Source organism: Lissotriton vulgaris, unplaced genomic scaffold (assembly GCF_964263255.1).
Source record: "Lissotriton vulgaris unplaced genomic scaffold, aLisVul1.2 SCAFFOLD_1672, whole genome shotgun sequence".
Classification (NCBI taxonomy): Eukaryota; Metazoa; Chordata; class Amphibia; order Caudata; family Salamandridae; genus Lissotriton; species Lissotriton vulgaris.
Genome location: NW_028252384.1, coordinates 448,357 through 461,647, shown reverse-complemented (window position 1 = coordinate 461,647; position 13,291 = coordinate 448,357). Strand labels below are relative to the sequence as shown.

Below are 13,291 nucleotides of genomic sequence, written 5' to 3'. Positions count from 1 at the left end.
CACAATCACGAGACGTGCCATCGATTCAAGCTAGTTTTAAGAGTCCACCTAATGGTCAAAGCAATTCAGCAGGTAAAACTGTAGCATACACGAATTCAAGCAAATGTGTACAAAGACGCCAGTTAGTACCAAATCAAACATGGCTAAATGGCATTCTAGACCACCTGGCAACAGAACGATCAAGGCACGCATTAGATACATTACTGATTCGCACAAGGACAACCGAACCACGTTATTAGTATAAATAAATGACATTTGGGGACACCCGTGATGGTGATTAAGGAAATGTAATACATGATATGTATTTCTCAATTGACTTGCATTGATGTGAAACAAGTTTCAAGAGGGAAAAAGGAACATCACACCATTTTCCAAACATAATTGGGAGCGCTTGCATGTAAAATATACCAATCACTATGCTGCAGCCGACATGCAATCAGTGCAGACAACCCATCCGATAGCCAGAGCAATAGAGCTCCTGTGGAGAGCACCCTGGAGCTCTTAGTAGGGGGTAACACAGAGATCACTCACGTAAGCAAGTGCCCTGGAGCACCTTGCATTGACACAGTGCCTTGAGACCATCACTTCCGGGTCTCAGGCTGTCAGAGCTCAGTGCCAGGAGGTCGAATTCCCCTCCTCACTCACCTCCTTCTTCTTCTGTCCACTGGAGGGTGGCAGGCCGCAGCATACCAACAACAGAACGCCAAGCACCGGCAGCAAGAATCTCATGGCGGCCATCTTCCGTGTATACCAAGGATCAAAACTTCACACCATGGCAAAAGACACACCTCCCAAGCCGGACATCAATGTGACGTCGAGAAAAGCCGGTTGCGCAGGCGCAGTTTGGTTTTTGGTGTATCGAGTAACGGAAGAAATAAAAGACAGAACCAGCATCTGAAGATTTCACGTTCAACTGCTTAATGTCAACGCAGTTCGTGGATGGTATATTGAGTAAAGCTAATTTTTTTTCACGGATTAGTATCATTTGTGCTATGCGTCTAAATGAACGTGGTTAATTTTGGACAGGTTTGTAAGATATTTTGTAGAGTTACATTAATCTAAGTTATATCTGTGAGGGGGCGGAGCGGGGGTGTGGGAGGAGTGCGGCTGGCTGCCTGATAGAGTGGAGAGCGGGCGGGCAGAGAGAGTGAGGGGGCGGAGCGGGGTGTGGGAGGAGTGCGGGAACAGACGGGAGGGGAGGAGAGTAGGAGGAGGAGTAGGGGAGGCACGGCCTAGCGGCCGTGCAATCAAGAAGTGAGGGGGCGGGAGAGTAGGCAAGGCAGGCGGCTGGGGCCATGTGCACGCGCTTTTAAGCTCAATGCGCATGCGCATTGAGCTTAAAAGTCACGGGCACTGCAAGGAATCGCCACGATTCCTTGCAAGTTGGATAAAGAGTCGATGAGCCCCCATAGTCTCGCTTGCTCGATGCGCATGCGCATCGACAGGCGAGACCTAAAAATGTATTACTTTAATAGTGCTGCCATGAGGCTTGAGTCTGTTGAAGTGAAGAGTTTCTGTTACTAACAGGCACATGTGAAATCATAACTCGGCGAGTAAAACAAACACTGCAGAACAAGGTTAAAAAAGCACATCTAAGAAGACATGCCCTGCCATGGCCCTGCACTTTATCACAGTGGTTTCAAATAAAGTAGGCGAACAGTCCTTTGGTGACTGCCCTCCCCACAGGGCTAACAAAAGCAACGCTTGGCAGCCTCCCCAGTTTCCAAACATATCTGCAAGGGAGGCCATAACTGACCTGCACATTTTCAATAATCAGCATAATTACCTAAGGCAGTGGTTCTTAACCTGTGGTCCGTGAACCCCTGGGGTTCCGCAAATCCTACTCAGCCCCCCCCCCCCCCAACTCCTTAGGAAACTAAATAATAACAGAATAAAGAGTATAGAAGTAAAAAAGCCAAATGTACAATTTACATTTTTAAAACATTCTGTAAATGTGAAGGAATTTGAAATTGAAGGCTGAAAATTAAGTTAGAATCCTCAGATAGATTCATAAGAAAAATGCGCAGTGCATCAGACAGAATATAGTTTGGACGATGAGTGGCATAATTTTTTGTTTAGAAATGCTCCAACCTACCCATTAAAATTTTGATTTTTTTTTTATTGGTTTGTAAATAAAATAAAATATTTCCTAATTTGTATATTTGTTTGACGAACGCTTGTTTCTGTATTTTTCTGTACTGTGTTGTATCTCAAATTATCAAAATTGCTTAGGCTAGGGACCACATGCAGTAATTACTCAGTGTTGGTCCCTGGATTCCATGAATGATTCAGTTGAGGCCCCCGGGTCCCAGTAATGAATAAGTGAGGGTCCACAGAAGTCAATGGTTAAGAATCGCTGACCTAGGGGAACACCGTAAATAGCCATTGGTGAATCATGGGGAAGCTACTTCAGGACTAATACAACAGTTTCACTGTGCGGGGTACCTACCTCTAGGCTCTTCCCAGAAATGAGACAGGTTTCTAATAATTAGATGGTTACATTTTGTGAACAAAAAAAAAAATGCAATACTACAAAGGATGGGCAAAGTTAGTTCAGCTCACAAACGAACTTTAACCTGAGAATACCACTGTTTGATCAAACATATAAGAGGTTTTACTGGTGGCAAACCTATAAAATGGGAGAAGTGAATATTCTAAGTATTAGCTTTGAGTTAACAACGGAATACTGGTACCTTTCTGGCCAATGACAACAAAATCTCATCGGAAAACATTTTGAAATCTGTGTACTTCCCCAAGGCTCGCCGATATATTTTGTTGTTCAGGACAGTGTAATGTACAATCGCGCCCCGCTTTTCAGCAAACCTCTTTTTGACTTCGGTCAGCATCCGCAGCAGGTCTATGCTGGGAAAAGGTACAAAGTCCTTTGTAACTTGGGGTTCCTCGGTTGGACAAGAAAGAGTTGTCTGCCAGATCCGAGGATCATCTTCTGGGCAGTCACAGTACTCGTGATAAACAGGCCCTGAAAATAAAAATCCTCATTAATACCTTTTACAGTATCATAAGTAGTAATAGAAACGTTCCAAATTCTACTTCATGTTGATTGGGGTTTTTTTATATTTCTTTTTATTAAAATTTTAAAACATAAACAATAAAGAAACAAGGCAATACAATCATTCAAATGGTGAAGCGTCCTGTGAGGGAGGAAAGCATACAATTTTGATACGATCAACAACAGTACGGGATGGGGGACAGCAAGGGGAATTGCAAGTCAGGAGGCATCTTAGCTGAAACAGCAGTAGGAATGTCGGGTCAGGGGGAAGGTGGGGTAGTCACTACATGTGCGAAGGGAGGTGTACATATTTCACCTCAGTAGGAGTTCCACTGGCCCCAGACTTTCCCCCCCATTTTCGAGGCTTGCCTTCTCTCTAAACATGCACCAGTCCATATTTTCCTTCCATGCCAGAGCAGTGGGCGGCCTCTGGGATCCCCATAATTGCGCAATATCTCTTAGCAATCATATTCCCGAGGGTCACCCACTGGGTCTGCGCCACAGCACAATCAGTCGGCTCCCAAACATTCAACAAGCATCTCCTAGCTTCAGGCAACAACGCAACACCTGTGACCTCTGCCATAACTTCATGCACTCGATTCCAGAAACGCACGACCGCCGGGCACTCCCAGAGTATGTGGAGAAAAGTGCCCAAGAAGCCGCACCCACGCCTACACATCCCGTCCGAGGAATATCCCATGCTCATGTTCCTTGTTAAAACTAGCATCCCCATTTGTGAGCAATCTCTCGTGAAAGAACCACTACAAACCATAACCTTAGAATCACAGTTGCCTGTTTACTTTTTTCATAGTAAATGTCCATGCAAGTATCCTCCTTCTGATTTTTCTTCTCCCAGCAATGTTACTATAATTCGGTAGTTTCATACTACAAGTGTGCCCTATACCACAAATGCAAATAGGTTGCTGGGGCCTCAGCAGTTGAATATTAATTTAATGCATTGCTGTCAAACTGATGTTTATCCATAAAACAAATCCATCTACATACAACAATTTTGTACAATATAATGACAATAAATGTAAACATCTAAGAAAGAGACATCTTAGAACGTTACTAATGCTAATAACGTGTAATAATAATTCCACAACTTGTCTTTGCATCGAGTACTCCCATGTGCAAATGCTTCACACAGACAGAAACGTCTTCAAATTTCCAGGCTTAATATTACGTGTCTGAATGCGGACCATAAAGCCAATGATGCCTATAATAAGCCAATAATGCTCATCATTATACCAGAGGCACCACTGTGCCAAGGCAGGACTCCAAAAAATCCAAGGTGCCATAATGCCCAAATGATGTCAAAAGATTACCATTACTATGCAAGAACCACTACTATGCCAGAAACTGACACAATTATGCCACAGATGAACCTCGTAAAATAGGAAGCAACATATATTTTTGGTGTTCTTAAGACTAGGCATAGCTTCCAGGGAGCAACCCTGTTTATCAGAGAGAAACACAATCCAATACACACAGAGCAACACATACATACATGTGCACGCAGGCATACACACACAGATGCCTGCTCAGTGAGGATCGGAAGAGAATCTCTGTTCTGGATCCAGCCCCTGATCTCCTCAACTCCTAGCCTATTCATGAACCAAACTCATACACTTTCTCTCTAGCTTCTACGAGCCAGAATGGAGGCACATTTAGGTGCCTCCACTCTGGCTGCTGCTGGTACCATTCTTTCCTGGCCCAGTATTCACACTCATATGGCCTGATTAAGGTGTGGGCTGGAACGGCTCAGACCATTGGTCGGAGCCCTCTAGCCCCCATTGTAATCAGCTGGTTGGATTCCTTTCCGACTTTCCTACCGCCCCCCACAGTATGGGGCACCCCAAACCAGCCATTGGCTTTCCCTGCACTGCGAGAGACTCCATTTACCCTGATCATGTGCACCCTCACCTAAAACCAGAAATGGACTTGTGTGCCAGGAAAGGTAGGCCAGAGCTTGGCTTGACAATACAGTTGTCTGCAAGATGTATTGCAACCAATTCTTTAAAATATACAGAGTGGATTTTGTCATCACCCAGAGAAGTATTACTCTCTCACCTCATGCTGTTGGCTGCAACATCCCCCCCTTCCATTAAATGTTTCCATTGTAATGTAAGAGTATCAAAGTTGCATCTGAAAAGAATGCTGAATCGTCACACTGTTTGTCACATTCAATATGGCTGAGATACCCGCCACCCCCTCTCAACACAATCCCCAAGAATTGGGAAACCGGAAACAGTTCTTGAACTTTTGGAAGGCGGGAAGGGAGTTACCCTTCCCGGCCGTATTTATTAAAATATGAAACAAAATCAAAACATTAAAATAACAGTTTCATATCATGTACAATTTCATATCCACATTACGATGTTGGCTAACCTTAACATATATCTAATAAAAAGGTTCTCCTAGCCGATACTAACATCCTTACAAAAATGCATTTCAAATTGAAATTGTACATCCTAACGTTAAGGGCCAACGGCAAGGTCGTAACCGGTGTCAGATCCCTAAACCAGAACTCCCACCTCACTTGTGAGGGGCGGCCGCACAGAGGACTGTACCTCGTGTGCCATACCAATTTCCCTTGTCTTGACGGGGGCCCCTGTTAACTCGACGCCATGTACGTGGTCGTCCGAGGACTCGTGTGAGGTGTCTAGAAGGTAGCGTAGACCCCCCTCCCCACCTTACACAACTTACCACATCGGCCGTCGCAGATGTCCTGGCCCCGGGAAATTCCCAGGAGGGGCCCGTAGCCCCTCCTATCCAGGGAGGGGCCTTGATCGCCTTCCCTTTCCTTTAGGCGTCCCGTCCTTTAGAAGGGACCGCCTCCCCGTTGAGGGGCCAATGGCCACCTCCCCCCGGGCGCTCCCATCCGTAATGGGTGACGCCCCCCCCTAGGGATCTTCCAATGACTGCTCACCGATCATGACCTTACCGCCACAGGCCGGATAGTTGACCGGCTATCCGGACCCCCAACAAACTCCTACCTAAAGGTCATGCTGCAAACTCCTTAACCAGGCTACGAGGTCTCCTATGAGTAAAGAATTCCCCACCCGGGACAAATGGACCCCATCCTCCAGATACATACTGTCTCCCCTGATACAACCATGAGGAATCGAATGCAATGTACTGGTGCGGAACAGTCTACCAAGCTTGTTATTAATCTTTTTCACAGAATGATTTATAGCAGACACTGAATTAGCCCCCCGCCACACCTTTCGTGGAATCATATGGGACCATGCAATTGTGCACCCTGGAACCCTCCTCGCCAACCAACTTACTGTGGATAGTATCGCCTCGAGAAGCAGTCGTCTACCAGTGGTCACCAAATCATTGCCCCCAAGATGTACTATGATTATAGCTGGCGGTGACCTTGTCCGCCCTAACAAACCCTCAAGAAAAGATTGAAAGTGGTCAATACAGAGCCCGCCCCTTCCGTAGAAGGTCACCCTGTACCCGTATTCCCCAGCTGTGTGAATCATGTCAGCTTTGAATACGTCCCCGGCACGCCTCACGTATGAGTGGCCCACGACCCACACCACTTTTTCATCAGCCGGTGATCTCTGACCGCTGGTTCCCAGGTGTCGGGCCGACTGCACAGTCCGCCCCGCCTCGTAGGTTTGCAACACTGTAACCAAACAAAACAAGAAGCGTGAGTACATGATATCAGCTTCACAACATGTGCAATCGCACATATCTTTTGTAACAATTCGAGGACCAACGCCCCAACTGTTTCACTTTTTCAACACTCAGACCCCTGGCTGTAGCCTCTGTAGCAGCCCCTATCCGAAAAGAATGGGTCCCAAACTCGCCCGGGTTCAGGCCCGCAGCCGAGATTGCCATTGCAAGCACCCGCTGGAACTGAAACCTCGTCAGTGGGGTGGCATCTGCATGTCTCAGCAAGGTCCCTCCCCATGCTGCCGCCCTTTGCGCCAAATAGTCCTCGACACATGCAACCGGGCACATGGGAGATCCGGGGATCCGCTGGACTACTACACTATCCCCGACCGCGCCTTGATCGGTTTTGGACCTGACAAACGAGACAATCATTGTCTCCCCCTTTACTTGAACGTGCTCTCGGCACAGTCTACCCCCCTTATCCTGCTTATTGTTTGCCACCATTTCGCTTACCCGCATAGCCCCATGAAATGCTAATGAAAAAGCGGCCCGGAATAACACTGTTTCCGCCTGGGATGAACAAGTAGCAGGAAGTACGGACAGTAATAGGGCCAACCTATCCAGACCTATCGGGTGCCTAACATCTACTCTGCGACCCTCAAGGCGTTGCCACCCGCGCAGCGCTTTCTGTACCACAAAAGACGCTGTAGGGTCCTGGATCCCATGAGCCCGCGCCATAAAGGAAATGGCAGTCCGATGCCTCAGGGCCGTGGCCACCGATTTACCTGCCCTGCGTAGAGACAGTAAAAACTCTATGACAAATTCTTCCTGACCCCAATGCTCTCCCCTAGCTGAACCCAAAAAGGACAAATAGGAACGGAACGCCCCTTCATATGCCTTCCTTGTCCTGGGTGCTAAACTCTCTCCCACGAGGTTTTGTAGTTCGGGGCACCGAGAGACCAGAGAGCTTCGGGAAATGGTGCCGCCACCGGGTCCGCTGTGGGCAGAAAACCCCAGAAGGCCTGCATACGGAAACGAGAAAGCGCATCAGCAGCCTGATTCAGCACTCCTGGCACATGCCTCGCTCTAAAGAGCACGTTCAATTGCATACTTAGTAAAACAATTTCCTTGAGCAACCTCAAAACCCATTTGCATCGTGCTGCCTGACTATTGATACACTCAACCACGGTCATGTTATCAGACCAGAACACCACAGAGTGATCCCTAAACCTCTCAGGCCATGTTTTCAAGGCCACCAGAATAGGGAACAGTTCGAGAAAGGCAATGTTACTTGTCAGCCCACTCTCGTGCCACCATGACGGCCACGTTTGAGCCGACCAGTGATTGCCAAATATGGCGCCAAAGCCTATACTCCCTGCCGAATCTGTCCACAGCCCCAACACTTCGGAGGACACCGCCGGCTTCGTCCAGACAACCCGACCATTGAAATCCGCCAAGAATGCCAACCAAATGCGCATGTCCTGACGAATCTCGGCCGAGAGTCTCGTGCGGTGATGCCCCTCCTTAAGACCGACCATGGCTTGTGCAATCGAGCGGGAAAAGGGGCGGGCCAGCGGCATTATCCTAAGGGCAAAATTCAACTGGCCCACAGTCTGCTGCAATTGATGCAAGTTCACCTTAGTTTCTCTAATACATGCTTCAAGCGAAGCCCTGAATTTCCGCACCTTTTCTACTGGCAAGCGGAAGCAACCTTCTTCGGAATCGAGCTCTATTCCAAGAAACTCGAGGGAAGTTGAGGGCCCCACAGTCTTACCTGGTGCCAATGGCACACCGAACAGACTCATCAAATCACAAAATTCTTTAAGTGCCTGTGCACATTCTGTGTCCCTGGCTGCCCCCAGAAACAGGAAATCGTCTAGATAATGCATGACATGTTGAAAACCCGTAATCCTTGTGAATGCCCATTGCAGAAAACAACTGAATTTTTCAAAATAAGCACACGATATGGAACAGCCCATTGGCATACATTTATCCATGTAATAGCGCCCCTGAAACATGAAGCCCAGAAGACGCTGATCGTCCGGGTGTACCGGGAGCAACCGGAACGCGGACTCAATGTCAGATTTGGCCATCAGCGCTCCGGGCCCCAGGCGATTCAACATGGCGACCGCATCGTCGAAGGATGCGTACCGCACCGAACAAAGCTCTGGGTCTATTGCATCATTAACTGACAAATCCCTCGGGGCTGACAAATTATGTATTAGTCTAAACTCACCCGGGTCCTTCTTGGGGACCACTCCCAATGGCGAACAAACAAAATTAGGAACTGGTGGCGTGTTGAATGGTCCTGCCACCCGACCCCGGGCTACTTCTTTCCAAATCTTTGCTTGCACCACTGCCGTATTATGCAGGACCGAAAGTTGGTTCCTACATTGTGCTTTACCCTGAAAATTCCCCACCGGGATGCGGAAACCGTAAGAAAACCCGTCTCGCAGCACCCCAGCGGAGACATGATCAGGGTATTTGCTGAGCCAAGGAATCATTGCCATGGTATCCACCGGTGTAGGTAAAGCCGCCCTTCGGACTATGTCAGACCTGTTTGGCGCTTCCCCTACTGCCGTTATCACCAGTTTTGGCTCTGCACATGGTCTCGGGATGCGAAGACTGTCCACACCCCCCACATTCATGTCTAAACTTGCATGACCCGTGGGGCCTCGTACACTTTCCCTTGTTAAAGTTCCAGCATACCCCTTTGTTACCTGTATTGCCGTTCGGCTTTGGGTGATGCTCGTTACTTGCTCCCGTCCGAAAGGGCGCCCCGGATGATTGGCGGGAAAGTTCACCCCCGCCCCCCCCCCCCAACAATGGCGCCTTCAGCATGCCTGATTGTTCCATCCTTTGCCAAGAAATGGAGTCATAACAATCCCACGTCAGAGATGCATCAAACTCTTTGGACTTACGAAAGATATTATAATAACAAAACCACTCATTGCCCCCATATGTCTGCGAAAATTCCATAATACGTGACTGGTACACAGGTAATTCGGTCAACAAATCGGGTCTCCGTTCCCCCATAATCGAAGTGAATATATGCTAAATGCTCTACCCCAGTTACCTATCGTCTCATCGACTCTAAAGGCGGCCATTTTTGCGCGCCAAACACTCGGATGCATGAGTTCCTTCTGAACTTTCACATGCTCGATCTCATAGTGGTCGGTTAGTAAGGAGAACATGTTTACATATTTCTCAGCCCATATCCGTTCTTTTAACTCCATCGGAATATGCTCAGCCAATCTCTCCCTTCTCGAGGGTACCGACCCCTTCCCCGCAATCGGCATTAGCTGCTTACCTGAGCTAGAAGCTGTGACTGCTGTTGTTGCCGAACTTGTGCCTGCTGCGGGTTGCTCTACTGGAGCCTGCGGGGAAATAAAAGGACAAGGAGGTTTCGCGGCCTCTCGAGACTGCCGTAACTGCCTCATTAATTGCTTGGCTTCCTCAGCCGTGTCCCCCGGGACCGCGGGACGCCCGCTGCTATTACCCAGCCATGCCGCCAATTGAGCGGCCAATTCCGGGGGCATGTCCCCTTCGTCCACTGGGGTAACCACAACGGGGATCTGCTGACCCTCAGCAGGAGCCGGCGCGGGAATCTCCACTGGTCTAGGAGGGCTCATCGGGGGAGCCTCCGGAACTGGGGCCTCGTCTTCGTTCGACCCATTCCTGGCCCTCTTCCTTCTGCCGGCCGGGGCCTCCGTCGGATTGGGTCTCTTTGGCCTTCCCGCACCGTCCCTGGCCGCCATTTTCCTTTTCATCTCTGCCATGTCCTTCATCAATATCCGGAGCATCTGGTCGGTGCTGACCTTCTTTGCGACTCTTTTGCCCGGCATGATTTGTAGCGCTAGGAGAGAAAAAAAAAGAGAGAAATTACAAATTTCAAAAAATGGCTCTTCGTTCCGTCTCGAGCTCACGTGCAGCGAGGAGGTGCAGCTTCAGAGCACAGGAACAAGAGGATGCTTCCAAGGCTTGCGGCTCCTTTTATTCTCCCGGGGCGTGGCGGACGGCTTCGGTGTCTAGGACAACCCACTCTTGGGCGGGAAAAAGCGCGCCCCGGCTACGCCGCTTCGGGCATACCAGCCGAGACGCGCCTCCCGCCCAAAATGGCTTCCCGGGGGGATCGGGGTACTCCACCATACGTTCGGGGGGACCGATTGGTCGCCCCTTTCCATTATCTCCTAATGAAGAGTCTGTGTACAATGTGAGGCAAGTTTTACGGCCACATGCATCATTGTAAGGTTTTGCGATTCCTTATTTGCGATTTTTAGGGAATCGCAAATAAGGAATCGCAAAATAGGATGCATGATTTTATTCGCATAATATTTGCGATTCGGTAAAAATCGCAATTTTTACCGAATCGCAAATATTATGCGAATTCCTAATTGCGATTTCGCAAATCCCATTGATTCCTATGGGCCAAAAGGCCCATAGGAGTCAATGGGAAGGCATTTACAAATTGCGAATTTGAAAATGCGATTCGCAATTTGTTAATGCATTCCAAGGTTGCATCCCTGAAATGTATTTTAAAGTGCATGTTTCACACACACATGTCCTAAGGACATGTGTGTCTGTAACATGAAAGTTTAAAAATTGCATTTTTGAGCATTTTCATAACTTTTCGCAAATTACCACGAGGTTCAACCTCGTGGTAATTTGCACCCCCCAATTGCTAATTCGCAATCTGAAAAACAATCAAGCATTGCTTTTAAGGAATCGCAAATTTGCGATTCCTTAAAAGCAATCGCATTTTTGGAAATCGCTAAAAATAGAGAATTTCACAAAAATGTATGATGCATCCCAAAAACTTATTTAGGAATCGCAAACGGCCGAATTTACAGATTCGCACCGTTTGCACTTCCTAAATAGGTTGATGCATGTGGCCGATAGCGTTTATTGTAAGTCCAGGGTTACACACCTCAGCCATGCAAGAATTACTCCTCTCCTGGTTTCTCTCAGCATCAACTGCCTTCCTTCTCTTTATGGGATTTTTACACAGGACTCACCTAAACATTTCATTATAGATGATGCCATACACAATACATTGAAAGCTGAATGAAATAATTTTTTGCTGCTTTTTTACCAGTTTTGGCAAAAGAATTAGGGCATGCATTAAAGTTATTTACCAGCTTGCAACACATTTAAACTACATATGTTGAACGTCTGTGCGCTCATACATTGGCACAACAAAGCCAGACCTACTGGCTTTGTCAATGCTTGTGTATTTATTTTTAGTAAACGTTGAGTGCTTAGACAGTGCCCAAGGTCACAGTAATACAAAGGCAATCCTGCCTCTTCTTTTCACGAGTAGGAATCCTTTTTGCCTGCTCTGCACATTAAAACTGAAAACAGTTATAATTAGTCTTAAATACACTTGTGCTGTAGGATACATGCATACTTTTGTAGCAAAATTAAATGCAATGATTACCTATTTTTTTTATTAAACGTGTTATTGCAAGCACATGGCTGTCATCTTTCGATGGTAGTGTGGAAGTCTTTATTCTATTTTGTGGCATCATTTTAAAATAAAAATGTAATGTCTCACCTTTATTTTGCCTCTTTCTGCTCTTTTACCTTGGAACCTCAGGGGGACCCTCAAGGCCCCACCATCCCTGCAGGTTATCCCACCTCTTGAGTGAGCCGGCATTGCTCTGACATACAGGGAGAAACATGCAGCTCCCGGTTTGTGAGACCAATCATTTGGCAGTGGGCAGGGAAACAGATGAAACTTCTGCTTCCAGCAACCGTGAGCATTTTGCCAGCTCCCGGTTGCTGGAAGTGGAGTGTTTGCTCTGACTTGGCGAGAGCTATCAAAGCTCCTGCCAATTCACAGCAAACAGCTATGTCACAGGGATGGGCACCCCAGGACATAGCTGGCACTGACCTTGGGGGTGGTGGTCCCCAAGGCCATTATTGGCTCCAGTAGAGGAGAGTGCAACCCTCCTCTTTTCACAGGTCTGTCCCAGGGAGTTGGTGGTCCCCGGGGCTGAGAACAGCCCAGGAGGAAGGGCCGCACGACTTCCTTCATTCTTTAAAAAACAAAAGAAAGCCCTGGGAAGCCGAGGGTCCACGAGCCCCTGCTCTATATTTAAGTTATACCCGGGAGGGGAGCATTTCATTTTAAGACCCATGGAGGTGCTGGTTCCCGGGACTCAGGGGGAGGGGGTCTGCAAGGCCCCCCCAAAGCATTTCATATGTAGCCCCGGGGTGGTGGTGGTCCCCGTGAGTTTCCAACCGGCCCCCGCTTCTTAATATAATTAGCCCGTGGGAGGTGGTGGTCCCTGGGGTATTTTAAAGCACTTGGAGAGGGGGGGACCGTGAGCTTCCCCTCCATTTTTTAACTAATCTCTGCATACCCCTGGGACTTAACCCTCCCAAGGCCTACAATTAAAACAAGTGCGGGAGACCACATTTTTTTTAATTAACGGCAATATTAGCAAGTATTTCAGGAAAATCCCAGTGAATTTAAAAAATAAATGCTTTTATGGCATGGGGGGATTCCAAGGGAACCCCAAGACCAAGGCTTGGGGGTCAGGGTATTCCTATACTGCCCCCTTTTTTGGTATTGTTTCTCCGATATTTTTTGTGGGACTCTGCTGAAGCCAGGTCCCAAGATGGCAGCCCAGGCTTTCTGGTTGAAGT

General features: G+C 47.9%; 1 protein-coding gene across 1 annotated transcript in view; it reads right to left on the bottom strand.

Annotated features, from left to right (window-relative positions):
* Positions 1–13,291, bottom strand: part of LOC147662580 (protein O-glucosyltransferase 3-like) — a 74,844-nt gene that overhangs the window by 40,464 nt on the left and 21,089 nt on the right. The window contains exon 3 of the mRNA XM_086951069.1: positions 2,694–2,980. Coding sequence (XP_086807195.1) covers positions 2,694–2,980 — 287 coding nt within the window. The remainder of the gene's footprint in view (positions 1–2,693; positions 2,981–13,291) is intronic.